This window comes from Bos indicus x Bos taurus, chromosome 11, assembly GCF_003369695.1.
Source record: "Bos indicus x Bos taurus breed Angus x Brahman F1 hybrid chromosome 11, Bos_hybrid_MaternalHap_v2.0, whole genome shotgun sequence".
Lineage (NCBI taxonomy): Eukaryota > Metazoa > Chordata > Mammalia > Artiodactyla > Bovidae > Bos > Bos indicus x Bos taurus.
In genome coordinates this window covers 98,042,117-98,069,805 of record NC_040086.1, presented here as the reverse complement: position 1 = coordinate 98,069,805, position 27,689 = coordinate 98,042,117, and the positions used below count along the sequence as shown (strand labels likewise).

At 50.4% G+C, this 27,689-nt stretch overlaps 2 protein-coding genes across 7 annotated transcripts; one reads left to right on the top strand and one right to left on the bottom strand.

Moving 5' to 3' along the window:
• Nucleotides 1-434: 434 nt before the first annotated feature.
• Nucleotides 435-14,784, bottom strand: COQ4 (coenzyme Q4). 6 transcript variants are annotated; one of them, XM_027556419.1, is made up of 9 exons: nt 14,689-14,784; nt 14,345-14,437; nt 14,128-14,259; nt 12,716-12,812; nt 12,088-12,190; nt 3,987-4,010; nt 2,221-2,350; nt 1,528-1,621; nt 435-967 (listed from the first exon to the last, which is right to left on the bottom strand). In XM_027556419.1, exons 2-9 carry the CDS (start codon nt 14,412-14,414, stop codon nt 796-798), a joined length of 822 nt encoding a protein of 273 aa, XP_027412220.1. In that variant the 5' UTR covers nt 14,415-14,437; nt 14,689-14,784; the 3' UTR covers nt 435-795. The 6 variants fall into 6 exon arrangements, with proteins under 6 accessions (XP_027412220.1, XP_027412222.1, XP_027412224.1 ...); XM_027556421.1 differs by lacking the exon at nt 3,987-4,010 and having other exon boundaries at nt 14,689-14,782; XM_027556423.1 differs by lacking the exon at nt 14,345-14,437 and having other exon boundaries at nt 14,689-14,777.
• Nucleotides 14,785-14,861: 77 nt separating this feature from the next.
• On the top strand, nt 14,862-26,908 carry TRUB2 (TruB pseudouridine synthase family member 2). The gene is given in 9 exon segments (XM_027556417.1): nt 14,862-14,973; nt 14,976-15,023; nt 15,756-15,887; nt 19,598-19,672; nt 20,814-20,875; nt 22,283-22,364; nt 24,158-24,230; nt 25,087-25,223; nt 26,025-26,908. Coding segments are annotated over 9 exon segments (993 nt in total). The 5' UTR covers nt 14,862-14,915; the 3' UTR covers nt 26,351-26,908.
• Nucleotides 26,909-27,689: the final 781 nt, after the last annotated feature.

Below are 27,689 nucleotides of genomic sequence, written 5' to 3'. Positions count from 1 at the left end.
CGCCTACCCTTTTGACAATGCTCTTCACCATGCCTGTCCACACTTCTTGGCTCTGACTCGAGGAAAATGCCTGGCTGCTACTCCAAACGGAGCCTGCAGTCTCACAGCTGCCTCCTCCCACTGCGAACACAGCAAGAACAGCTCCTGCTTGGGCCCCTTCTCTGGGCATCACCTCATGAACCCCCAGAGCAGCCCTGGGAGGTGAGGGCCACTTCAATCCCTTCTACTGATGATGCAACAGGTCCACAGAGCGGAAGGGATTGGCCCTAAGTCCCTCTGCTAGAAGGTGGAGGAGGAGTGGGGAATTTGAATCCCAGAGGAGCAGGGAAAAGCAGCAGAAGCTCTGGCTGGAGGGAGTGTCTGCCCTCAGTGCTCAAAGGTCCAAGCCTGCCAGGGTCATGGGCAGCACCAGGAAGAGACGGTAGAAGCAGACATGGGACCTGATGGGAGCCTTTATTCAGACAGCAGAGACCCGCCTCCCCCTCTGCCTCCCTCTTCCTCAGGCCTTGGGAATAAAGGGTAGCCCTTCCCCCTGTGAAGACTCCCCCAGGCTGGCACCCAGAGAACGCTGGCAGGCAGGGAGGGGTCAGGCACCTGGGTTGTGGACTTGAGCAATCCCTGAGCACTCGAGGTTCACTTCTGGCTCCCCAGGAGCTCCACTGGCTGCTCCCTCTGATAAATTATGATGAGTGACGTCCAAGGGTCAGAGTTCACAGAGGAACCTGGGTGCTGGCACAGATGTGCTCCACCCCCGGAGGAAGCGGGGGGTGGGGCGGGGCCTCAGGCGCTCAGGGTCTACACCAGGCCCTCCACACGCAGGGGTGGCTCCGTGATGCCCAGCTCCTGCCGCAGAGCCTGCAGAGGCTGTTCCCAGCGCCGCTCGTAGTACACGTTGAGGACACACGGGGCTCTGCGGCCATTCTCAACTGCCCATGGGATCAGCTCCGAGATCAGCAATTGTAGGCTCCTGTGGGGCCGCAGAGGAGAGAGAAGACAGAGCACCCGGGGTCCTGAGCGCGGGGCACGCCACCTGCCCTGAGCCGACGGGCGTGTCCTCAGTTAATCCGCACAGACAAGAGGAGGCAGTTCCCAGCCCCACTTTTCAGATGAGGAAGCAGAAGCTCAGTGAGGTAAAAGCCCTGTGCTCAAAGCCACACATTTTGAACACACCAAAGCCCAGCTTTAAATCGAGGGCTCCCCCACCTTCAGAAACTAATGCCAGACTGCATCCCCAGGAACCCACACCCCCCACGCACCGCCCCCCACCCCTGGCCCCAGGTTTCCTGACCCGGCTGTTCTCACTTGATAACTGGGGCCTGGCCCGAGAAACCCTCAAGTTCTATGAAGCGTCCAAGCTTCACGAAGCCTCATCCTGGAGCCCCTGCACCGGGCCACGTTCACACTCTGCCCCAGCCCTCCCATCCTGGCTTCCTGAGATCCACTGGGGCTGCTCAGAAAGGCTGTGGGCTCTTCCCATTTCCTGGAGCCCTGCACCTTCCCCCGACCCCTCAGCACTTGAGAACTTACTGGGCGCTGAGTCGGATCGGTCCAAAGAGTGCACTCAGGACACACATGGGCAGGCCGGTCTGGACAGCCTCAAACCATTTCACCACGATCTCCCCTGGCAGGCAGGGTGGGGAAGTGAGTGAGAAGTGAGGACGGGCCGGGGGAGGAGAGGCCAGTGATGCTCAGGACATGGTGAGGCGTCTGCTCCACTCCGATCTCTACCGAGGGGGTCAGCAGTGCCCAGTCCCGGCCTGTGCTGGTCCTTGGGGCACTTGGCTTGGGGTAGGGGGAAGAGGGTACAAGAAAGAGCAGGAGGAGGCAAGGGCTGGAAAGGAAGCTTGGGGTCAGGGTGCGGGACTCCAAAAGCCAGGCTGAGGAGTCCAGGCCTCCGGGAATAGCTGAGGGTTTCAGAGCGTGGGGAGCCCAGGTGTCTGGACACTGCCACGTCAGTGTAGGAGCTGTCAGAGGCACTGGGGCAGAGGATGGGGATGTGTGGCCCAGATACACCATGATGTTTGGGTAAAGTGAAAAATGAGGCACCAGGTCAGCTAACTGGTGAGCAGCTGAAACAGGTGTGCCCTGACCTGGCCTTGTGGATAGACCGGGAGACAGGCTGAATGGAGGGCCCGGCCCCACCCAGGCCCCTCACTGGGTATGCTCCGCCCCACCCCCACTCTGGAAGCATCCAGGGGCTGCCAGTTGGCCAGCACTCACCCAGGATGTTGGTGGGCATGCCCAGCAGGGTGTGGAGCATGTCATGGATCTCCCGGTACCGCTGGATCACGTATGCTAGCTCCTCATCGTCCACGAAGCGGGTGGGTGCGCGGGTGTCTGGGGAGACCCTCTGATGATCATGAAAGTGAAATTGCTCAGTCGTGTCCAACTCTTTACGACCCCATGGCCTGTAGCCTGCCAGGCTTCTTCATCCATGGGATTTTCCAGGCCAAGAATACTGGAGTGGGTTGCCATTTCCTTCTCCAGGGGAATCTTTCAGACCTAGGGATCGAACCCGGGTCTCCTGCATTGCAGGCAGATTCTTTACATTCTGAGCCACTGGGGAAGCCCCCTGACAACCATGAGCCCTCCCTAGACCCCTTCCTCGTGGTTCCCGGGGTCCAATTTTCCAGCCTCTCCTCGACTCTCAACCACGCCACCAAATTCACACCCCACCAGAACTATCTCCGGAGTTGAGGTCTGTCTGCAGCTGCTGACAGGGGAGTCTGCAGGCAGGGAATATAGGGGGCGCCCCCTTGGTCTACCTCAACTCACACAGGATGTACAGCCCCTGCTGGATCTCAGAAACCCCTGGTGGGGAGAGGGAAGCAGGAGGTGTTTACTGATATACAGAGTTTCAGTTTTTACAAGATGAAAAAGCTCCGGTGATTGGTTTCACAACAGTGTGACTATACTTAACACACTACTGAACTGCCCATTGAGAGATGATTAAGGTAGTAAATCTTATGGTGGTGGTGTTTTTTTTGAACCACAACTGGAAATAAAATGAAGGGGGGAAGCAAAGAAGCACCCAAGGCCCCCACTTCTTCAGATGAGCTGCTCCCAGCCTAGGGTGCTCTTTCACCTTGACAATTCCTACCTGTCCTTTACAACCTGGCTTAAGTGTCCCTTCTGCAGGAGGCTACCCCTGACCTTCAGACAGATCAGGTCCACGTTATGGTCTCTTAGAGCGCCTGGTCCTTTTTTGTGGCGTCTGACATGACTGTGTCGTGCTGTTCGGTGCACGTGATCGTTAATGTCTCTCGTTCACACCAGCACTGTCGGGTACAGCAGCCAATCATGGCAGCCACCAAGGCTTAAGGTGACAAGTGCCAACTGAGATGCGCTGCATGTGTGAAATACACACTGGAGCTCCAAGACTCGGCATGACAAGAATAATGTGAAATCTCATAATTTTATAGTATCGATTACATACAGAAATGGTATTTTAGCACACGAAAACAAGATATGTTATTAAAAGTAATTCTACCTGTTTCTATTTTGTTTATCTGATGGCAGCAGATTCTAAATTCCCTTTATAGTGTGCATGCTATCTCCGTAAACAGTGCTGCAGCAGCTGGTCATCAGCCCAGGACAGGGCTCTCTTGTTCTGTCTCCAAGGCCTGGGAATCAACCTCCTGTAAATGCAGGAGTAAAAGGCCAGCCCCAGGCACTTTCTGACCCCAGGCAGGGATACCAGCTGTCCTTCTGTTTCCGCCCACTGCCTCTCCGAGTTCTCAGCTGCACCATGCAGAGTAGGTCTTCCTAGTTTCAGAGCATGAGCTCAGCCTGTCCAGAGGTCAAGGGATTTGGTGTCTTTATTTTGGGGGCTACTAGCCCAATGCCACGGTCTGTGTTTGTGACTTCATTGGGTCCCTGGTTCTAATTTCTTCTATAGAGTTCTGTCTGCTGTGTGAAGCTGAAGCTGGTCAGTGACGGCTGACACCTACTATGTTTCAGCACTGTATGAAGTCCTCTGTACATACCGTCATGCCACGTCCTGAGGCCACCTGGGAGGAGATATTGCTATCAGCCTCAGATACAGATAAGAAAAAAAGGAGAGATAAAGTAACTTTGTCAGAGATCACACAGCTAATCAAGTGGCTGAGTCAGGATTCCGAACACAGCCTGCTGGATTCTAAAGCCTTAACAGCCATTATTAATCAGCCATATAAGTGCCCTGGAAGTTAAACATGAGGTTTCCTCACCTCAGATAAAAGAGTCTGAGGCTCAGAGGTCAAGTGATTTGCCCAGAGCTTTAAAGATGGAAAGAAAGGCTAGCAGTCAGTCTCAGGGAAGGTGGCCTGACCTTGACCTTTGATCTAAACCTCCACTGAGACAAAGGTGTTCCCTTACATTTTGTGGGCTGCCAGGTGTCTATACTCTAGAAGTGTCACAATCTCCAGGGCTGCTACTTAAGGCTGTGGCTGAGCAAGCTGCCCAGGGAGGCCTTGGCAGTCCCATCCCCTCTACAACAACAGGACAAAAGGCTCTGGGGGACTTCAGAAGGAGAATATCCTTTTCTAGGTGGTACCTGGAGCAGGTCACCCTGGTGGAGTTCCCACTGATGAAATAAACTTGCATCTTGGTGAAATTTCTGGGCGATGGTATAATATGGGGCGTGGGCAACAGGGAGCAGTACAGCAGAGGATAGGAAGATGATTATTTTCTCAGGGACAAAATCTAAAGCAGACTTCTCAACCATCTACCCGGGGATAGCTGCAGTGTCTGGAGCCATTTAAGGTTGTCACAACTTAGTGGGGCCAGTGCTACTGGAATCTAGCACGTAGAGGCCAGGGATGTTTCCTACAATGCACAGCGCTGCCCTACAACAAACAATTCTCCAGCCCCAAAGTCAACAGTGGCAAGGTTGAGAAACCCAGCTCGAGAGCAATCTTTGCTCACTCTTTCACCTCCTCCAGCCTGGTTGGCTCCTGCAGCTGGACTGGATGGCGACCTGACAGAGGTACTGTGATGGGAAGTGGATGTGCTGGGGGCAGGGAAGGGTAGGAACGGGGACTCTGCCCTGCTGTATCCTAAGGTCCTTTTATAAAGCAGATCATGTTACTACCTGGCTCGAAACTTCAATGGCTTCCTATTGCTTCTATTACAAAATACAGACTTTGTCTCTAAGCAGATAGGGTAAGGGGCCCATGGAGAAAGAGAACCAGGCATGACATTCTTGACTTAAAGAGAACTAGGCATGACATACTTCTCACTAGAGAAGCCATTTTGGCCTAAGTCAACTTGGGATCTAAGCCTGGACACAATGCTTACCCTTCAAAATGTCTCAGTAATTAATGATCTTAAAGGAATAAAGGGATGCAGGAACAGAGGAAAAGCAGTCAAGAAACAATGAAAGAGAAGTGAAAGTGTTAGTTGCTCAGTCATGTCTGACCCTTTTGACCCCACGGACTGTAGCTCCCTAGGCTGGGGAGGCCTTACAAATAGCTGTGAAAAGAAGAGAAGCGAAAAGCAAATAAGAAAAGGAAAGATATAAACATCTGAATGCAGAGTTCCAAAGAATAGCAAGAAGAGATAAGAAAGCCTTCTTCAGCAATTAATGCAAAGAAATAGAGGAAAACAACAGAATGGGAAAGACTAGAGATCTCTTCAAGAAAATCAGAGATACCAAAGGAACATTTCATGCAAAGATGGGCTTGATAAAGGACAGAAATGGTATGGACCTAACAGAAGCAGAAGATATTAAGAAGAGATGGCAAGAATACACAGAAGAACTGTACAAAAGAGATCTTCACGACCAAGACAATCACGATGGTGTGATCACTCACCTAGAGCCAGACATCCTGGAATGTGAAGTCAAGTGGGCCTTAGAAAGCATCACTACAAACAAAGCCAGTGGAGGTGATAGAATTCCAGTTGAGCTATTCCAAATCCTGAAAGATGATGCTGTGAAAGTGCTGCACTCAATATACCAGCAAATTTGGAAAACTCAGCAGTGGCCACAGGACTGGAAAAGGTGAGTTTTCATTCCAATCCCAAAGAAAGACAATGCCAAAGAATGCTCAAACTACCGCACAGTTGCACTGATCTCACACGCTAGTAAAGTAATGCTCAAAATTCTGCAAGCCAGGCTTCAGCAATATGTGAACCGTGAACTTCCTGATGTTCAAGCTGGTTTTAGAAAAGGCAGAGGAACCAGAGATCAAATTGCCAACATCCGCTGGATCATGGAAAAAGCAAGAGAGTTCCAGAAAAACATCTATTTCTGCTTTATTGACTATGCCAAAGCTTTTGACTGTGGATCACAATAAACTGTGGAAAATTCTGAAAAAGATGGGAATACCAGACCACCTGATCTGCCTCTTGAGAAATTTGTATGCAGGTCAGGAAGCAACAGTTAGAACTGGACATGGAACAACAGACTGGTTCCAAATAGGAAAAGGAGTATGTCAAGGCTGTATATTGTCACCCTGCTTATTTAACTTCTATGCAGAGTACATCATGAGAAACGCTGGACTGGAAGAAACACAAGCTGGAATCAAGATTGCCGGGAGAAATATCAATAACCTCAGATATACAGATGACACCACCCTTATGGTAGAAAGTGAAGAGGAACTAAAAAGCCTCTTGATGAAAGTGAAAGAGGAGAGTGAAAAAGTTGGCTTAAAGCTCAACATTCAGAAAATGAAGATCATGGCATCTGGTCCCATCACTTCATGGGAAATAGATGGGGAAATAGTGGAAACAGTGACAGAGTTTATTTTTTGGGGTTCCAAAATCACTGCAGATGGTGACTGCAGCCATGAAATTAAGACACTTACTCTTTGGAAGAAAAGTTATGACCAACCTAGACAGCATATTAAAAAGCAGAGACATTACTTTGCTAACAAAGGTTCATCTAGTCAAGGCTATGGTTTTTCCTGTGGTCATGTATGGATGTGAGAGTTGGACTGTGAAGAAAGCTGAGCGCCGAAGGATTGATGCTTTTGAACTGTGGTGTTGGAGAAGACTCTTGAGAGTCCCTTGGACTGCAAGGAGATCCAACCAGTCCATTCTGAAGGAGATCAGCCCTGGGATTTCTTTGGAAGGAATGATGCTAAAGCTGAAACTCCAGTACTTTGGCCACCTCATTCGAAGAGTTGACTCATTGGAAAAGACTCTGATGCTGGGAGGGATTGGGAGCAAGAGGAGAAGGGGACAACAGAGGATGAGAGGGGACACAGAGTATGAGATGGCTGGATGGCATCCCTGACTCGATGGACGTGAGTCTCAGTGAACTCTGGGAGTTGGTGATGGACAGGGAGGCCTGGCGTGCTGCGATTCATGGGGTTGCAAAGAGTCAGACACGACTGAGAGACTGATCTGATCTGAGGCTCCTCTGTCCATGGGATTCTCCAGGCAAGAATACTGGAGTAGGTTGCCATTTCTTCTCCAGGGGATCTTCCCAACCCAGGGATTGAATCTGGCTTTCCTGCACTGTAGGCAGACTCCTTACTGTCTGAGCCATCAGGAGATAACAGTTCAATGAGAAAAGAGTCCCAGTTCTGCCTCAAAGAATATACATTAACAATCTGATATGTATCTTTACATGTTCTATAGGAACTAAGGCCTCCACCCAGGTGGAGGCTGGTATCTACATGCTAAGATCCCAGACTAGTTAAAACCTAAGATATGATGATGTTGACCTTCTCTGACTCTCCTGATATCAATCAACTAAGACTTGGACCCTGTTGACCTTTGCCCCAATTCTATGCTGAATTCTCTGCTCAAGATCTGATAGAGTGCCTGAAGAACTATGGACACAGGTTCGTGACACTGTACAGGGGGCAGTGATCAAAACAATCCCCAAGGAAAAGAAATGCAAAAAGGCAAAATGATTGTCTGAGGAGGCCTTACAAATAACTGAGAAAAGAGAAGTGACAGTCAAAGGGGAAAAGGAGAGATATACACACTTGAATGCAGAGTTCCACCACTTGAATGCAGAGTTCCAAAAAATAACAAGGAGAGAGAATCACTTCCTCAGTGATCAATGCAAAGAAATAGAGGAAACAATAGAATGGGAAAGACTAAAGAGATCTCGTCAAGAAAATTAGAGATACCAAGGGAACATTTCATGCAAAGATGGGCTCGATAAAGGACAGAAACAGTATGGAACTAAAAGAAGTAGAAGATATCAAGAAGAGGTGGCAAGAATACACAGAATTATACAAAAAAATCTTAATGACCCAGATAACTACAATGGTGTGATCACTCACCTAGAGCCAGACTCCTAGAATGCGAAGTCAAGTGGGCCTTAGGAAGCATCACTATGAACAAAGCTAGTGGAGGTGATGGAATTCCAGCTGAGCTATTTCAAATCCTGAAAGATGATGCTGTGAAAGTGCTGCACTCAATATGCCAGCAAATTTGGAAAACTCAGCAGTGGCCACAGGACTAGAAAAGGTCAGTTTTCATTCCAACCCCAAAGAAAGGCAATGCCAAAGGATGTTCAAACTACTGCACAATTGCACTCATTTCACACGCTAGCAAAGTAATGCTCAAAATTCTCCAAGCTAGGCTTCAACAGTACGTGAACTGAAAACTTCCAGATGTTCAAGCTGGATTTAGAAAAAGCAGAGGAACCAGAGATCAAATTGGCAACATCGGTTGGATCACAGAAAAAGCAAAAGAATTCCAGAAAAATATCTACTTCTGCTTCATTGACTGTGCTAAAGCCTTTGACTGTGTAGATTACAACAAACGAAAATTCTTCAAGAGATAGGAATACCAGACCAGCTTACCTGCCTCTTGACCTCTATATGCAGATCAAGAAAGAACAGTTAGAACTAGACATGGAACAACAAAATTGGGAAAGGAGTATGTCAAGGCTGTATATTGTCACCCTGCTTATTTAACTGATATGCAGAGTTCAGTTCAGTTGCTCATTCATGTTCGACTCTGTGACCCCAAGGACTGCAGCATGCCAGTCTTCCCTGTCCATCACCAACTCCCAGAGTTTGCAAGAGTTTACGCAGAGTACATCATGCGAAATGCCAGGCTGGATGAAGCAGAAGCTGGAATCAAGATTGCCAGGAGAAATATCAATAACCTCAGATATGCAGATGATATCACCATTATGGCAGAAAGTGAAGAGGAACTAAAGAGCCTCTTGGTGAAGGTGAAAGAGGAGAGTGAAAAAGCTGGCTTAAAATTCGACATTCAGAAAATGAAGATCATGGCATCTGGTCCCATCACCTCAAGGCAAATAGATGGGGAAACAATGGAAAAAGTGAGACTTTTATTTTCTTGGGCTCCAAAATCACTGCAGATGGTGACTGCAGCCATGAAATTAAAAGATGGTTACTCCTTGGAAGAAAAGCTATGATAAACCTAGACAGCATACTTAAAAGCAGAGACATTACTTTGCCAACAAAGGTCCATCTAGTCAAAGCTATGGTTCTTCCAGTGATTATGCATGTGCGAGTTGAACCATAAAGAAAGCTGAGCGCCGAAGAATTTATGATTTTGAACCGTGGTGTTGGAGAAGACTCTTGAGAGTCCCTTAGACTGCAAGGAGATCAAACCAGTCAATCCTCAAAGAAATCTGTCCTAAATATTCATTGGAAGGACTGATGCTGAAGCTGAAGCTCCAATCCTTTGGCCACCTGGTGCAAGGAGCTGACTCATTAGAAAAGACCCTGGTGCTGGGAATGATTGAAGGCAGGAGGAGAAAGGGATGACAGAGGAGGAGATGGTTGGATGGCATCACCAACTCAGTAAACATGAGTTTAAGCAAGCTCTAGGAGTTGGTGATGGACAGGGAAGCCTGGCGTGCTGCAGTCCATGGAGTCGCAAAGAGTCGGACACAACTGAGCGACTGAACTGAACTGGGCTGTAACCCACCAGGCTCCTCTGTCTATGGAATTCTGAACTACAACAAGCCCCTTCATGAATATGAATATACTGTTAGCTTAAAGTTTCCCCAGTTTTGCTGTTAACAGACAATGTTTTGGGAAAGATCCCTGGTCTTCTCCATGCATGCATGCATGCATGCATGCTGAGTCGCTTCAGTCGTGTCCGATTCTGTGTGACCCCATGGACAGCAGCCCACCAGCTCCTCTGTCCAAGGGATTCTTTTTTTTTTTAATCATTTATTTATTTTAATTTGGCTGCACTGGGTCTTAGTTGCTGCATGTGGGATCTAGCTCCTTGTCCAGGGATCGAACCCAGGCCCCCTGCGTTGGGAGCGCAGAGTCTTGGCCACTGGACCACCAGGGAAGTCCCTGTCCAAGGGATTCTCTAGGCAAGAATACTGGAGTGGGTTGCCATTGCCTTCTCCGATACACACTGCAAGTAACAAATCCTTCCTTCTCCTGATCTTTGGTTTGGTTGTATCTTCAGGCTCAACACCCACCAAGAAATGGCTTTGGGGGTAACCCAGTTTCAGGGTAATACTTCCTGTGGTGTGCAGGGCCTGGCTGAGCTAGGCCGACCTCCCAGCTCACTGGGGGCCTCCCCACAACTCATTCCTGTGAAGCTATACTGGCCACGTGGATCAGTTTTCCTTCTCCTAAACACACATAGCCTGGCACTCGCCAGCTCCTCCGCTCAGAATGCTCTTCCCCAGTTCTCCTCAGAACTGACTCCTCCTCAGCCTCCTGGAAATCTCCACCCCTTCCCCAAAATGGTTGCAATAATCCTCCCATTCATTAGCCTATGAAATTACCCAGTCCATGAAAGAACGAAGTCTGCCACATTTAGAGGCCACCACTCTCGCCTTCTGCGGTGGCTCACACTCTGTGAAGTGAGTTTCTCTCTGAATAAATCCACTTCTTACCACTTTGCCTCTCAATTGTCTGTGATGAGACATCAAGAACCTGAGCTTCACAACTGTGGGTTTTGGCTGGGTTCAAGTCCTAGCCTGAGTGCTTCCCTGGTGGCTCAGAGGTTAAAGTGTCCACTTGCAATGTGGGAGACCTGGGTTCGATCCCTGGGTCGGGGAGATCCCCTGGAGAAGGAAATGGCACCCCACTCCAGCATTCTTGCCCGGAGAATCCCATGGACAGAGGAGCCTGGTGGGCTACAGTCCATGGGGTCGTAAAGAGTCAGACACGGCTGAGCAACTTCACTTTCTTTCACTTCCTAGTCTGAGGTACACGGTGTTTCGGCAGGGACTCCTATGACCACCCTGTGGGAAGGGGCCACCAGCCACCCCGACCCCACCTTTGCCCTCTATCGGGTTGACTGGCGTCCTCACAGCAGCACCTACGAGAACAGAAGCCCCAAAGGACAGGTGCTTTCCTGGTTTGATTCACTGTGTCCCAGCTGCTGAGGACACTGGTGTGATTTTTCTTCTTTTGGCTGCACTGAGGCATGCAGGATCTTAGTTCCCTAACCGGGCACTGAACTAGAAGGCAGCCACTGTAAGGCAGCCACTGGACCACGGGAAAAGTCCCATCTGGTATGTTTTAAGTACTAAATAAATATTTTGCCTGAATTTTCATATTAAAGTTTTCTTCTTTTACTGCTTTATAGTCTACCCGTCCCCCACTAGAATATTAGTTCCATGAGGGCAAGACCTTGTCTAAGTTGCCACACTTGGATCAGTGGATGGCGCATGACTGATTCTGAAGAAATGAATGAGTTCCTCAGTAGTTGGGGGTCCTGACGCCCTAGTCCGTGTCCTCTCTGGCTGGGGTTGGAGAGTGTCACAACTTGTCACACCCAAGGGGCACACTGTCTCTACAACAGGGGACACGATGTGATAGTTAAAAGCATAATCCTGATTTGAATATTGCCTCCGTTAATACTGGCCTGTGAAATCAGCAAGTTGCTTAACCTCTCTGAGCCTTAGTTTCCTCATCTTGGCAGAGTTGTTCGGGTGGAATTCAGTGAGATCACATGTGAACCCGCCATGGGGCACTCAGTAGAGGTTAGTAAGTGCAGGGCAGTGTAATTGCTTGGAGCGATGTTCCTGGCCCACGTGCCTGTACCACAGAAAATGCCAATGCCTTGGCACGAGAGACTGCAAGGCAGTGCTGCCCATGGTGGAAGCACAGGCCCCTCGTTCCTCAGGACATTACTCATGTGCCATTCATCTGCCCTCCCTGGTGACTGCCAAACGCACAGAAGCTGGAGACTCACATTCACATCCAGGAAATGGAGATACGCGCGGCCAAAGGAGCCCTCGGGCAGACTCCGGAGCTTGCCCATGTCGAGGGTGGACAGCGAGATCCGGGGACGCTCCCTGTGAAGCAGAAGGCAGGACTCAGATACTGGGAAGGCAGCAGCAAAGGCAGGTGAAAGGTCCAGCTAGATTAAGGGTGTGAGAGGTGAAGGGGCAGAGGGCAGCAACGGGGTCAAGTCCTAATGCAGCCTCTACTACTGGCCAGGCCAGTGGCAGGGACTGAAGAGACTACCACAAGCTAAGGCTGTGGTTCCTGCCTTAGGTAAATAGGCCTCAGACGTGATCTGGGTATTCACACAGGGCACTGCAGGGGTGCGGGTTACAGGCAGCATATGCTACGGGACATTAGTGAACGCACAAGAGCCCTGTTGTTGGAACAGGGCTGAGGCCACCATACTGCACTGTCCAGAGGTCATCAGAGTTGTCTATGTGAATGACATCCATGGAGTTGGGCAGTGCCCAGCCTGTGCAACCATCCATGGCCATGGTATCAAGAAGAGTTCCCTAGAGGAACACCATGTGATTCCAGAGAAATCAGAATCCCCAAAGAATGCCCTCAATCCCCCAGGCAGAGCTGGGACCTACTGCAGGATCTGGGCACCCTCTGGATCCCTCTTCATCTGGTCCCTGAGGACCTTCAGGGTACGGCGTCCTGTGGTCTCTCCCAGAACTGCAACCATGTCTGAAAGGAAAAAAAATGGGGACAAATGGAGGCTATGATCTTAGGTAAATTATCTGACCTGGTCTAAACCTTAATTTCATATATGATAAGAGTATCTAGCTCTTAGTTATGAAGATTCAAGTTAAACAGTGAATCACCTGACACCCAGTAAAGCTCAGTACGGCTACAGTTATTACTGTTATCAGTCTAACGGGGTGAGGTGGCTCTGGCTAGCACCATGTTCCAAAGAGTTAATAAATCACTTTCACATCCATCATCAGGACAGAATGTCACGTCTCTGTGGATGGATAGACTCTGGTATCAGACAGTGCTCGGTTCAAGCCCCATTTTGATCACAATGTAGGTGACTGTGTGAAAACTGCTTCATGTTTCCAATCTTCAGGGTCCTAATATGTGAAGTGCACGTAATACCTTTCTCTTACGGTTAATGTTAAAAGTCAAGAAGGTTGCACATATAGAACACTTAACACAGTGAGCAAGTAAAATAAGGACTCAGTGAGCAGTCAGCACTATCATTTTTACTGGAAAGAATAACAGTGCTTTCAGGTCTAAGAATCCTAGAGGGCATGAGAAAAACACTGTAGGATCCCAAAGTGTCCCATTAAAACATCCAGCAAACATTTATCGAGCATTTATTATGTGCCATGCATGATCCCAAATGCTAACAGGATGTTATCATTTGATGGGTGCTCATAAATTATCTAGTCCAGAGGTTCTGTGTGTCTGGGTAACAGAATCTCCCAGGAAGCAGTTTAAAAAGGCAGAAGCTCAGATCCCACTTTCCTTCTATCCTCCCCTACCCACTCCTGGCAGATTCCAATTGTGTAAATTTAGGGTGGGACCCTGGCATCTACATTTTTATGAATGTTTCGGATGATTATAACTTGCAGCCAGGTTTGGGTACCCTGGCCTAGTCTAATCTACAGTTAACCAAGCAAACGCGGAGGCTTTGACAATGGCTGACAATGGCCTGGCTTTCAAGGCAAAGGCACACCGGGCCCCGGACCCCCGCTGTTGTTCAGTCACTCAGTCCTGTCCGACTCTTAGCGACCTCATGGACTGCAACAGGCCAGCCTTCCCTGTCCTTCACTATCTCCTGCAGTTTGCTCAAACTCATGTCCATTGAGTCGGTGATGCCATCCAACGATCTCATCCTCTGTGCCCCGCTTCTCCTCCTGCCTTCAATCTTTCCCAGCATCGGGGTCTTTTCCAATGAGTTGGCTCTTCGCATCAGGTGGCCAAAGCATTGGAGCTTCAGCATCACTCCGGATCCCTAGTTGCCCCAGTAAAGCGCCTGCAGCGCAGGCTGCCTTACCGTGGCGATAGGGATCGTACAGCGCCATCCCGGCAGAGCCGGCGGCCAGCAGCACCTTCTGCAGCACGGAGGTGGGGATGTGTTCGGGGTAGAGCAGGCCGGTGCCATGGCTCACGGCTCTGAAGGGAACACCTGCGGGGCAAGAAAACAGCCGCGCGGTCAAAAGAGCGGAGCGGGGCAAGTCCCCGGCCCTCCTTCCCGCGCCCCTGCCGCTTGCCTGCAGGAGGGCCGGGACCGCCCCGGAAGGCGCAGAGCGGGCGCAGGACCCCGCGCAGCAGCGTCGCCATGGCAGCGGGGACCGTCAGACGTCCTGGGGGTGGGGGTGGGGGAATGAGCGGGGCAAGGCCGACTCCACCCCCACACCGCGCTCTCAAACTTCTCTGGCGACGGCGCGCCGGAGAAGTCAAAAGGACTCGAGCCCTACTGCGCTGAGTGGGGAGGGCCTTTTGGGCGGGAAAAATAGCACGGACAGGAAAAGTCTCTCGCTGAGCATGAGAAAACCTAGGCAACCCCTTTGTCACCTACACCCATGGATATAAAATCCTCCTCATTTCACCTCACCTCCAAGAGAGGTCTCCAAGTAAGCCTCGCCACGTTTGGGGTTCAGCACCGGACCCTACGTCCTTCTCCGTCGCACGTTTTCCCCCCGAGGATAATAAGAATCGAACCTCTTCCGGCCGTGAAACATGGCGGCGCCCATTGGTAATAGCACATTTGGGGGCGGGACCATACAGCACTTCCGTCCGCTTTCAGCTGTTCTGCCAGCTCGGGTCCCGCGGGCTTCAGGTATGGGGTCCGCCGGCCTGGCTCGGCTGCAGGGGCTCTTCGCAGTCTACAAGCCCCCGGGCTAAAATGGAAGCATCTACGGGATACCGTGGAGCTGCAGCTTCTGAAAGGTGAGTGCCTCGAGCCAGACCCAGGATCCCGCTCCCGTTCCCCAGGAGTCCATCTCAGTTTCTGATCCTTGTTGCAAAATAAGATCGTGTGACCCAGTCGTCTGGGCAGAGCCATTTCCTAATTGTCTCTTCGGTTCACAGTACCTCGCTTTCTCCCGTGTTCAGATGGGTAAACAGATTCAGTACTGTCCGTGGTCATAAGTAATTAATAAGTGGTAAAGTCGAGAAAGCTGAGCGCCAAAGAATGGATGCTTTTGAACTGTGGTGTTGGAGAAAACTCTTGAGAGTCCCTTGGGCTGCAAGGAGATCCAACCAGTCCATTCTGAAGGAGATCAGCCCTGGGATTTCTTTGGAAGGAATGATGCTAAAGCTGAAACTCCAGTACTTTGGCCACCTCATGCGAAGAGTTGACTCATTGGAAAAGACTCTGATGCTGGGAGGGATTGAGGGCAGGAGGAGAAGGGGACGACAGAGGATGAGATGGCTGGATGGCATCACCGACTCGATGGACGTGAGTTTGAATGAAACCCGGGAGTTGGTGATGGATAGGGAGGCCTGGCGTGCTGCAGTTCATGGGGTCACAAAGAGTCGGACACGACTGAGTGACTGAACTGAACTGAAAGTCAAGATTTGAACCCAAGTCTGTTTCTTAACTTCTGCTCTTCTCTGCACCGTGGGCTTTCAGCTGTCTTCTACAACAGAGTCGATGAGATGTTCTTTATGTGTATTCAGGTCTCAATGCTGGGAAGCCTCCTGCCCCTAAACAGCGTGTTCGCTTCCTGTTGGGACCCGTGGAAGGCAGCGAAGAGAAGGAGCTGACCCTCACAGCCACCCGTGTGCCCACACTCATCGACCATCCGCTGGGTAATGCACATTCAGGAAAGGGGCTGGGTGTCGCTTCCCCGGGAAATCCCTGCCCAAAGTCAGTGTGTCCCAGCCAGACTCCTCCTGTCCCAGACCAATGTAGGACCACAGTGGCAATGAAGTATTTGACCAGAGATTGGCAGAATTTCCTGGAAAGGGCTAGATAGTCAATATTTTAGGCTTTGCAGGTTTCTGTCGTTGTAGTGCAGAAGCAGCTATCGACAGTGTGTAATGAGCCTGGCTGTGTTCCAGTAACACTTTACCTGTGGATTTGTTGTTGTTTAGTCACTAAGTTGTGTTTTCTAAGTTTGATTCATTTGGGACCTTGTGGATTGTAGCCTGCCAGGCTCCTCTGTTCATAGGATTTCCCAGGCAAGAATCCTGGAATGCGTTGCCATATCCTTCTCAAGGGGATTGAACCCGCATCTCCTGCATTGGCCGGATTCTTTACTACTGAGCCACCAGGGAAACCAGGCATCACTGACTGAATGGACATGAGTTAGAGTAAACTCCGGGAGTTGGCGATGGACAGGGAGGCCTGGCGTGCTGGAGTCCATGGGGTCGCAAAGAGTTGGACACGACTGAGCGACTGAACTGAACTGACCGTGGAAGCCCCTTACTTGTGGATACTGACATTTGAATTTCATGTATTTTTCATATATCATGAAATAGTATTCTTTTCATTTTTTTAAAACCACTTATCATTTTAATTTGTGGGCCGTAAAAAAGCAAAACTTGAGGATTTGACCTGTGGACTGTAGTTTGCTGACCCCTTTATTATTCTGGGATTCCAGGTAAAAGTTGAGACCCTAAGGTAGAAGTCTTAAGGACAGAATTTGGAGCTCCTGTGAAAGAGTGACTTAAAAAAATTTTTTTTATTTTATTGAAGTATATTTGATTTACAATATTGTGTCAATTTGTGCTGTACAGCAAAGTGAACCAGTCCATTCTAAAGGAGATCAGCCCTGGGTGTTCTTTGGAAGGAATGATGCTAAAGCTGAAACTCCAGTACTTTGGCCACCTCATGTGAAGAGTTGACTCATTGGAAAAGACTCTGATGCTGGGAGGGATTGGGAGCAAGAGGAGAAGGGGATGACAGAGGATGAGATGGCTGGATGGCATCACTGACTCGATGGACGTGAGTCTCAGTGAACTCCGGGAGTTGGTGATGGACAGGGAGGCCTGGCGTGCTGCGATTCATGGGGTTGCAAAGAGTTGGACATGACTGAGCGACTGATCTCATCTGATCTGATGTATACATTCTATTTCACATTCTTTTCCATTATGGTTTATCACAGTATATTTATCCTTTCTACGTGTATGTGTGTGTGCGTGTGTGTGTGTGTGTGTGTGCACGCGTGCTCAGTCGCTCACTTGTGTCCCACTCTTTGCAACCCCGTGGACTGTAGCCAGGCTTCTCTGTCCATGGAATTTTCCAGGCAAGAATACTGGACTGGGCTGCCATTTCTTTCTCCAGGGGGTCTTCCGGACGCTGGGATCAAGTGTGAATCTCTTGTGTCTCCTGCATTGGCAGGTGGATTCTTTCCCACTGTGCCACCTGGGAAGCCCATTTTATATAAAATAGTTTGCATCTGCTAATCCCAAACTCGCAATTCATCATTCCCCTACTTCCCTTCCCCTTTGACAACCACAAATCTGTTCTCTATGTCTGTGAAGAGTGACATTTTATAGTCAATGAAGCTAACCAACAGTGAAACTAGTTCCGATAATGAGCCCCCATTATTAGATATAATTAAAGTATATGTTTGGGAGGCTATAGGAAGGCTAAGGAGCTTAGAGGCCAGGAACCTCTAAAACTGCTTGGACAGAAATATTCAGTGAGTCAACAGTATTCAGTTCAGTTGCTCAGTCGTGCCCAACTCTTTGCGACCCCACAGACTGTAGCAGGTCAGGCTTCCCTGTCCATCACCAACTCCCAGAGCTTTTTCAAACTCATGTCCATCCAGTCGGTGATGCCACCCAACCATCTCATCCTCTGTCATCCCCTTCTCCTCCTGCCTTCAATCTTACCCAGCATCAGGGTCTTTTCTAGTGAGTCAGTCCTTCGCATCAGGTAGCCAAAGTATTGGAGTTTCAGCTTCATCATCAGTCCATCTAATGAATATTCAGGACTGATTTCCTTTAGGACTCATTGGTTTGATCTCCTTGCAGTCCAAAGGACTTTCAAGAGTCTTTTCAAACACCATAGTTCAAAAGCATCAATCTTTGGCACTCAGCTTTCTTTAAAGTCCAACTCTCCCATCCATACATAACTACTGGAAAAACCATAGCTTTGACTAAAGGGACCTTTGTTGGCAAAGTAATGTCTCTGCTTTTTAATATGCTGTCTAGGTTGGTCATAGCTTTTCTTCCAACGAGCAAGCATCTTTTAATTTCATGGCTGCAGTCACCATCTGCAGTGATTTTGGAGCTCAAGAAAATAAAGTCTCTCACCATTTCCATTGTTTCCCCATCTATTTGCCATGAAGTGGTGGGACTAGATGCCATGATCTTAGTGTTCTGAATGTTGAGTTTTAAGCCAACTTTTTCACTCAACCTCTTTCACTTTCATCAAGAAGCTCTTTAATTCTTCTCTGCTTTCTGCCATGGGGATGGTGTCATCTGCATATCTGAGGTTATTGATATTTCTCTTGGCAGTCTTGATTCCAGCTTGTGATTCATCCAGCCCGGCATTTCACATGATGTACTCTGCATATAAATTAAATAAGCAGGGTTACAATATACAGCCTTAATGTACTCCTTTCCCAATTTGGAACCAGTCTGTTGTTCCATGTCAAGTTCTAACCGTTGCTTCTTGACCTACGTACAGGTTCCTCAGGAGGTAGGTAAGGTGGTCTGGTATTCTCATCTCTAAGAATTTCCCACCATTTCCAAAACCCCTTGGACAGAAATATTCAATGAGTCCACAGTATAACAACAGCAATAGGAAGTATGATGTGTTGAGGGCCTACTCTGTACTAAGTACTATGTTAGGCTTTTCCCAAGTACCATCTCACTGAATCCTGGGAAGTGGGTCCTAGTCCCATTTCACAAATGATAAGATGGAAGTTCAGTGTTGGCTAATGTTAAATCATGTAGCCTGGATTCATTAGGCTCTTAACTACCCCGTACTGTTACCCTAGGTTCCTCTTGATCTTCAGAAATGTAAAAGCTTCTAGCTCATTCCTGCATTCTTCATTTTTTTTTTTTTGGACATCTTTCCTGAAGTATAATTTATGTACAAAAACCTGTACATAATTATATCAGTTTGATGAGTCATTCATTCTTTTGGGAAATGGGTTATTTCCTGAGCAGTCAGTGAGTTCTGGGCTCTGTGAACACACAGACTCAGGAATTCGCAGCCTCCATTTTCTCACTGGGAGACTGTCCAGAACCCGCCTTCCACAGGAGCTGGATGGGGAACCCCCCAGTCTTAATTCCAGTGTTCTGCCCAGTGCACTCAAAGCCCTTCATTGAGGGAATGGTGACAGGCAGACTTAACAGGCCTTTTGGGTTGCCTTTTCTCTGGGCCCCGGAAACTGATGAATGGTTTGGGACCCCAGGTTCCTTGGTGGGGAAGCCTGAAAGTCCAGCTTGATGCTGGTTTGGGCTCCATGAGGCAACATTCTAGGAATGAGATTGCCATGTGGGCCTAAAGCCATCCTGGAGGCTGGGTTCATTGGATAAAGACCTCATTTGTTTCTTTCCAGTTCGTGGACTCGCATTCACCAGCCTGAAGGTTGGCGTGGGACACCGGCTGGATTCCCAGGCGTCTGGGGTGCTTGGTAGGTGGTATGGTGAGCCTGGGGTGCAGTGATAGAGGCCTGGGGAGTTCTGAGGAGCCCAGTCCACTTCTCAACTGACTGCCACTTCCCACTCCTGCCTTCCTCCCCTGATCCCTCCCAAGTCTGATGTCTAGGAAGAAACTGGTGGGAAGAGGGATGTCCTGATCGTCCACCCTTATCAAGTGACCCTTGCCTGTGACATGTGGTTTGAAACCCTTTGTACACATGAATCACCATAACAGTGTTGTTTGGTAGATACCGTATGGTTTTAGGAAGAAAAGTTAGCCTCGAGGAGCACAGATGATTTGTCTTGGGTCATGTAGCGAGTGAGTCCCTGGACCAGAGAGGGAAAGCCTCTTGCTTGTGTGGGGTAGCCAAGTGCCTGACCCTGGCCCCGCTGGCAGAGCTCTAGATGTCGCTGGGCACACAAAGCCCTGAGTCATGAGCCATCTGTGTCCCCAGGGTCAGGCGGTGGCCACGTTCTCCATGCACAATAGTCACAGCAACTTGTCCTACTTCCTGGGACACAGGCGGGTGGACGTGATCTCATGTACCCCTCCCGGGGTAGCCTCTCCAGGAGTGAATGGAGGGTCATTCTTTCCTTCAGCCAGAGGGAGAAACAGACCCGAGGAAAGGCAGGGAGTGGCCACAATGCCCCTGCTTATTGGGTCTGTCCTTTGTGCTCACCGCTTCCTTCCTGCTCATTGCCTCCGTCATCACAACACCCACAGGGATCAGACAGTAATTTTATCCCCATTTTGCTGATGCGGAGCCTGAGACCCCAGGACGTTAAAGGACATGCTGAGAACCATCCCCAGATGGGAGTATAGGTCTGTGTGACTGGGCTGGTGGTCTCTTACTTTTGAGTGTCAGGATCCCCAGGGAGCTTGCTAAGGATCCTAGCCCTCCACCCCCACTCCCACTTTGAGTCAGTCAGTATATGTGGCTGGGACCCAGAAATCTGCCTTTTCACACACGTGTCCAGAGGCTACCTTGCTTCCAGTAGAAGATGCTCTCCTTGCCCCCTGGCTGCCACACCCATCAGCAGTGGGAGTGTTCCGCTAGACGGGGTGGGGGTTGGAGAGCCCAGGGGAACCGGAAGGGGGAGCCCAGTGTAAGATCAGGCTGGGGTACCTTTCAGTGCTCGGCGTGGGACACGGACGCAGGCTCCTCACTGACATGTACAACGCTCACCTCACCAAGGTATGGGGGCTGGGGACCACCTGCTTATCCCTCCGCCCTTTCCCTGGGGGTCACTGGTAGGATTCTGAAGCGGAGAGGATTCCACAAGGGATACCCCGGACATCAGACAGCATTTTGGGGCAGGGCAAGTCTTGTGCTAGGGGAAGCTGTAACAACAGCATCATCGTGACAGCTGGCGTTGTCCCACGCTGACTGTTCTGTGCCTAGCCGTGTTTGGACCCCGTCATGGATGCCTTACAGCATCCCCGTGAGATGGGATCTACTGTTAACCCATTTTACAGATGAAAGAATGAGGCCCCAAAGAGGAGATGACACTTGTTCTGGTTCACACAGCCTTTATTTCTTAAATTTTTTTGGCCACACCACTGGGCTTGCAGGATCTTAGTTCCTCAACCAGGGATTGAACCCTTGGCCCCAGCGGTGAAAGTGCAGAGTCCTACCCATTGGACTGCCAGGGAATTTCCTCACACGGCCTCTAAGGAGGCAGAGCTGGGATTTGAACCTGGGTCTGTCTGACCCCAGAGCCTGATCTTGATACCACTGCATTCTCTCCGCAATGCTGAGAAGTGGATACCACCGTCTTGGCGTCAGGGAGCTTGCATCCCTGCTGAGCCGTGGGGTCTGGCTTCACGAGTGTGTGCAGAGATACCACATTAGGAGACCCAGGGTGTGCGTGGTTAAGAGCAGAGACTGGAGTCAAGTGGCTTCACTGTAAGACTCCAGCCTGTAGCACTGTTGGAGCCAGCTCCGTGTCCCGGGCTGGATTACTTAACATCTATGTGCGTCCATTTCCTCATCTTTGAAATGGGAGTGAAAACAGTACCTCCTCCGCGGGCTTACTGTGAAGATTAAATCAGTGGCAGTGTGGAACGGGCTCAGCACAGCCACTCGCACGTGGTGGGTGCTCAGTCGATGTCCCCGCTGTCACCCTCACTGTCGTTGTCGTTACTCTTACCTGAGGCAGAGGCAGGGAGCTACACAGATCGTATTTGGAGGGAAGAGAGAAGCCGACAGTTGCCGGGGAGGGGCCTGGGAGGCTCCAGCGTCAGGTTGGATGGAAGTGGAGAGGCATGGAGGCTGGGGGTGGTCACAGGGTGGCTCTGGGCGCCCTGTGCAGGCTGCCGATGCTGCTTGCTGTCACAGGACAGTCTGGTGGAGCGGCATGGAGGCTGGGGGTGCTCACAGGGTGGCTCTGGGCGCCCTGTGCAGGCTGCCGATGCTGCTTGCTGTCACAGGAAAGTCTGGTACCCTTTCCCAGGAGGCAGCTGGGCAGGGGCTGAGCGCCCGAGCTCCCCGAGCGCCCCCCACCCCCAGCCTCAGTCTAGTACCCTGGGGGCCTGAGCTGCTGGACCACACCTCCTTCCTCTGTGCAGGGCTTAGAACATGCCTTGCCTCCCCATCCTCCAGGACTACACCGTGCGTGGCCTCCTGGGCAAAGCCACAGATGACTTCCGTGAGGACGGGCGGCTGGTGGAGAAGACGACGTACGGTAAGAGCCCAAGGGAGTCCTGGGCGGGGGGCAGGAAGAGTGGGTGCTCCCGCCCTTTCACTTGCTTTCTTTATGCTTTACCCCGATGTGGGCCGTGAGGGTCCCTGTCAAACACTCGCAGACACACCAAGCCAGGGCTGGCTCCTGGGGGTGTGGACACATGATTCTGTTTTCCGAGAATGCCCTGTCCTCCCCACGCTTTCTCACCTGGCTTAAATGTCACCTCCCCAGGGAAGCTTCTCCAGCCCCCAGGCTCGGACCAGGTATACTGTCAGAAGTCATCGGCTAAAAAAAAAAAAAAGAAGAAGTCATCAGCTGACGATCAGTGGTTTTAATGTCTGTCTCCCACCAGGATGTCACGCACGAGAGCAGGATAGTGTAGTTCCACTCCCGTGGTCCCCCATGGCACTGGGCCTGGGATGTGGGAAGCGCTGGACGGATCAGTGGATGGGTGATGGATGGATGGATGGGTAGATGGATAGGTGGCTTGTTTTTCATTTCTTGCTCTCCCCATGTTCTAAACTGTCCTGTAGGATCTGTTGCATTTGCTTGTTTGACACGTTTCTGAGCATCAACATGCGCCAGTCATTGTGGGGCGCACATATGGTGAATCAGATGGGGTCCCCAGTATCAGTGATCTCACAGTCTAGCAAGGAGAGCAGACACACCGCTACGTCTTCTGGAGAAGATTAAAAACACGGCAAAGCAATGCTCCGTGTTTGTACTTGTAGGTGTGTGTCAACTACCAACAAAATGTTCTGAAGACAGCTACCAGGTTGACGCTTTTGGGAGAGCGGAAGCTGGAATTTGGAGGAGGGGAGGTGTTTGTTGGTATTGGTCTGAATTTCTGGAAGAAGATTCTTAAGTCATTAAAAACTATTCTAAAAACCCAGGAAAACTAAGTGCCAGGAAAGAGAAGCAGGTAGAGAGTGTCAGGAGCCAGGAGGAGGAAGCTGTTAGCTTCCAGATAAGACAACAGCACGAATGAAACCAGACAGGAGGGATGCGAGGCCCATGCCCTCCCCAGCTGGCCAGCCTTTAGTCCCTACACCTGCTCCCAGAGCTCTGGCCAGTGGAGGCAGAAGTTGGCGCCTGTCCCAGCTGGCCCACAGGCTCGGCCCCACGCGGGTTTGAGCATCCCCAGGCTTTGGTGCTGCCTTCCCCAGAATCCCTCGGTGGGACCAGTATGCAGAGCCTCTCCCACTTGTTGCCAACCCACTTCTGTGTTTGGACAGGTGGCACCCTCCCTCCAGGGATGCCTGGCATGAAAAACCCTGGACTGGGGCTCAGGGGGCCTGGCTTAGAAGAGCAGGCAAGTCATATCATACTATGAGCCTCATTTCCAGAAGAAAGTGGGATTTTTTTTTTTTGGTTGGTTGGTTTTTTTGGGTTGAGAGGAGGGTGTGGTTTTTTTTTCCCCCAAGCCACATGGCATGCCGGATCTTAGCTCCCTGACCAGGGATCAAACCCATGCCCCCTGCATTGGGAGAGCAGAGTCTTAATGACTAGACCAATCAGGGAAGTCCCAAGAACAAAACGTTCTTAACCTGGAGCCTGTGAATCCCTTGAATTTGTCTTCCAGACGTTGAGTTCATGTGTATATTTCTAAGAAGAGTGTCCAGAGCTTTCATAAGATTCTCAAAGGACTCTTCAACCCCCCTACATGGGAACCCTGGGACCTAAGGATGCGTGGGACCCCCTCTCAGTTCCAAGGACGGAGTTGATTTGTGGGAAGGAAATTTCTAGCTGTCTCAGTGGGCACCTGTGTGCTTACCACTGCCTGGCTTTTCCAGACCACGTGACCAGAGAGAAGTTGGACCGTATCCTGGCTGTGATCCAAGGTTCCCATCAGAAGGCTCTGGTGACGTAAGAGAGGCCTGGCCCACACCTCCCTGCAAGCGGGACCTCAAGGAATAGCTGGGTGGTTGTTCAGTGGCTAAGCCGTGTCCAACTCTTTATGACTCCATGGACTGCAGCACGCCAGGCTTCCCTGTCCTTCACCATCTCCCAGAGTTTGCTCAAACTCATGTCCATTGAGTCAGTGATGCCATCCAAACATCTCATCCTCTGTTGCCCCCCTCTCCTCCTGCCTTCAGTCTTTCCCAGCATCAGGGTCTTTTCCAGTGAGTTGGCTCTTGGCATCAGGTGGCCAAAGCATTGGAGCTTCTGCTTCAGCATCAGTCCTCCCAACAAATATTCAGGGTTGATTTCCTTTAGGAAGTGCTGTGGGGGGTGGGCGGGGATGGGGGTAGGGCAGTGCTCGAAGGGTAAGAAGTTAACCCGCAGGACTCTTGTAGGCTCTGCCTCCCTGGGGCAGATTCCATGGATCTTCCTTTCTGAGCCCCAAACGAGGCACAAGCGCCCACTCCTTTCAGGGCGAGCAGAAATGTTTCCTTGTGCCAGGGCATGGGCCAGCCCCTGGAGAGATCAAGGGGAACAAGAGACCCTGGTTGGGCTCGTAGGGAATATATGAGCTAACAGAGAAGAAAGCCAGGCGACCACAGCATCTCAGCAGAGTCAGGTGGAAGTAGTCAGTGTAGGTACAACTGAACGGGGGTAGAGCCTGCGGGTCAGGATTGGAGGGCACCGGAAGAGGCTGCTGTGAAGGTGGCTAGAGGAACTGAGAAGGTGGGAAGCGAATGAAGAGCTTCAGGAAAGGCATGAGTGGGGCAGGGCTGGGGTAGGCGGTCAGCTGCCTGATCTGGCCCCTCCTGATCCCCAGGTACTCCAACCTTGACCTACAGACCCAGGAGGCCTATGAGATGGCCGTTAGCGGCGTGATCCGGCCCATGAACAAGTCCCCAATGCTGATCACCGGCATCCGATGCCTCCAGTTTGCGCCTCCGGAATTCCTCTTAGGTAAGTTGCTCCAGGAAGTTGGGGCAGCACCACGGGGCTCCCGAGTTCATGCAGTCACTGTGGGAGACCCTTGCGGAGGCCAGCGTGTGTGAGCGCTGATCTCAGCTGGTCAAGGCAGCAGGGGCCCGCTTCCTTCCCAGCCTGAAGCTGGACTTGGCTAATCGCACAGCTCACAGAGCAGATAGATGTCTCCTGCCAAGTCCCCCTTTGAAGCCAGACCTTAACAAGCAGAGGTTATATGTAGTGGCTCCTCTCCAGAGCCGCCCAGTGTCTCAGGTCACTGTGGGGCATCAGACACCACTTTCCCCTCCGCCCTGATCCCACCCAGCTCAGCACCTGCTCCATCACCACTTCTTTCTTTCTTGTGTTAACAAGGGCTCCTTTCTTGAGTGCTGACCAAGACTCTCCTGATGCTTAATGTGTTATAGAAATGATTCCTAACAACCACCTTTTTTTTTTTTTGGCTTCACCATGTGGCTTACCAGATCTTAGTTCACTGACCAGGGATTGAACCCATGCTCCTTGCAGTGGAAGCATGGTGTCCTAACTACTGGACCACAGGGAAAGTCCCAACCTGGGAGTTCCTCTGAAAAGGCAGATTCTGATTGAACAGGTCTGGATGGGGCCTGAGACTCTGCCTGTCTTAACAGACTTTCAGGGCCTGCCCTGAGCTACACTTGGAGGAGGAAGGGGTCTGGCTAAGGTTATCACACAGCCAGGAGGGCTCCCGGGGTGTGGACCTAGATCGGTGTCATCAGAGGCTGTGCTCCTGACCGCCACCTTGCTGTGTGTCCCTGGCAGAGGTGCAGTGCATGCATGAGACACAGAAGCAGCTGCGAAGGCTGGTGCACGAAATCGGCCTGGAGCTGAAGAGCACCGCTGTCTGTGCCCAGGTGCGGCGGACACGGGACGGCTTTTTCACCCTGGATGATGCCCTCCTGAGGACCCAGTGGGACCTACCGAACATCCAGGATGCCATCCAGGCTGCAGCACCCCGGGTGGCAGCAGAGCTGGAGAAGAGCTTGAGGCCTTGGCTGGGCACCCAGGAGCCCCCTGGTCCAGGCCAGCCCTGGGACTCCAAGAGGCCATGCTCTGCCTTGGGGCCAGAGAGCCACGTGGGGCATTGACAGGCCAGCAGCTGGCAGAACAGTGGATGTCTAAAAATAAGAGCTGGTGGAACAGTGGGTGTCTAAAAATAAGAATTGTTCATGGCTGGAACTGCTAACTGCAGAACATGAGAGCAGGAGGGGCTTTTTTGCACATGACAGAAAGCCTGAAGCTGTAAGAGAAACCATTAACAGGAAGTTCCCTAGTCAGGGAACTAAGATCCTGCAAGCCGTGTAGTGTTGCCAAAGGAAAAAAAAAGATCAACAGACTTAGCCCAATTAAAAACTCTGTACAGAGGAAAAGACGCTAAATGAATGACAGATAAAAAATAGTTGTTATAAGTTTAAGCAATAATATTTATAATATATAAAGAGTTCTTACAAAACAATAAGAAAAGCATGACAAGAAAGTTGATCAAATGACGTGAATTGTGTGTTTATATTGAAAAAGCAATCCAGATGGCTAGTAAACCTGAAATGATGTTCAGACTCTAATGATGAAAGACATTCAGATGAAAATGAGATGACTTTTCCTTGCCTTTCAAATAAACTAAGAAAAAGATAACATCCATTATCGGGGAGGATGTGAGAAGATGGGCGATTTATACACTTGGTGCCAAGTTGCTTCAGTCATATCTGACTCTTTGTGACCCACAGACTGTAGCCCGCCAGGCTAGCTCTGTCCATTGGATTCTTCAGGCAAGAAAATGAGTGGGTTGCCATTTCCTTCTCCAGGGGATCTTCCCAAGCCAGGGATCAAACTAGCGTCTCCTGTGTTGGCAGGCAGATTCTTACCACCAGAGCCATCTGGGAATATGCTTGCTAGGAATACACAACTGTGTAACCTTTCAGGAGTAATTCGATGGTATGTATCAGCATTTAAAATACTCCTGCCCTGGGACTTCCTTGGTGGTCTGGTGGTTAAGAATCCACCTACCAGTGCGTGGGACGTGGATTTGATCCCTGCTCTGTGAACTAAGATACCACATGCCCCTGGGTAGCTAAGCCCCACAGTGACTGATTTCTTGAGCTTGTGCTTCGTAACAAGAGAGGGATCAAACTTGGACCCCCTCTGTTGGAAGTACAGAGTCTTAACCACTGGACTGCCTGGGAAGTCCTGGAAGGAAATCATTCTTAACCGAATGAAAACAAGTCGTATTCTGTGGTCCCAGGGATTAGGACTTTGACATGTAAATTTTTGGGGGACATGACTTGACTCATAACAGGTGGTTAGATACTCACCTGGGCTGGCCCAGTGCTTCTCAGAGCCCTGCTGTCCTGTAACCAGAAAACTCCCCCTGAGGTCAGGGGAGGCCCCTTCTTCCCCTCCACTACCCCTGTTATCACCACAGCAGTGGCT

Bases quoted from the DNA above. Each gene is read 5' to 3' on its own strand.
- COQ4 (XM_027556419.1), bottom strand. From the start codon at position 14,414: ATGGCGACGCTGCTGCGCGGGGTCCTGCGCCCGCTCTGCGCCTTCCGG. The intron at 4,011-12,087 runs GTGAGTCTCCAG...ATCTCCTCCCAG, and splicing joins TCCATTTCCTGGATGTGAAT to GTGGCCTCAGGACGTGGCAT. The intron at 2,351-3,986 runs GTATGTACAGAG...CATGATCATCAG, and splicing joins CCTCAGGACGTGGCATGACG to AGGGTCTCCCCAGACACCCG.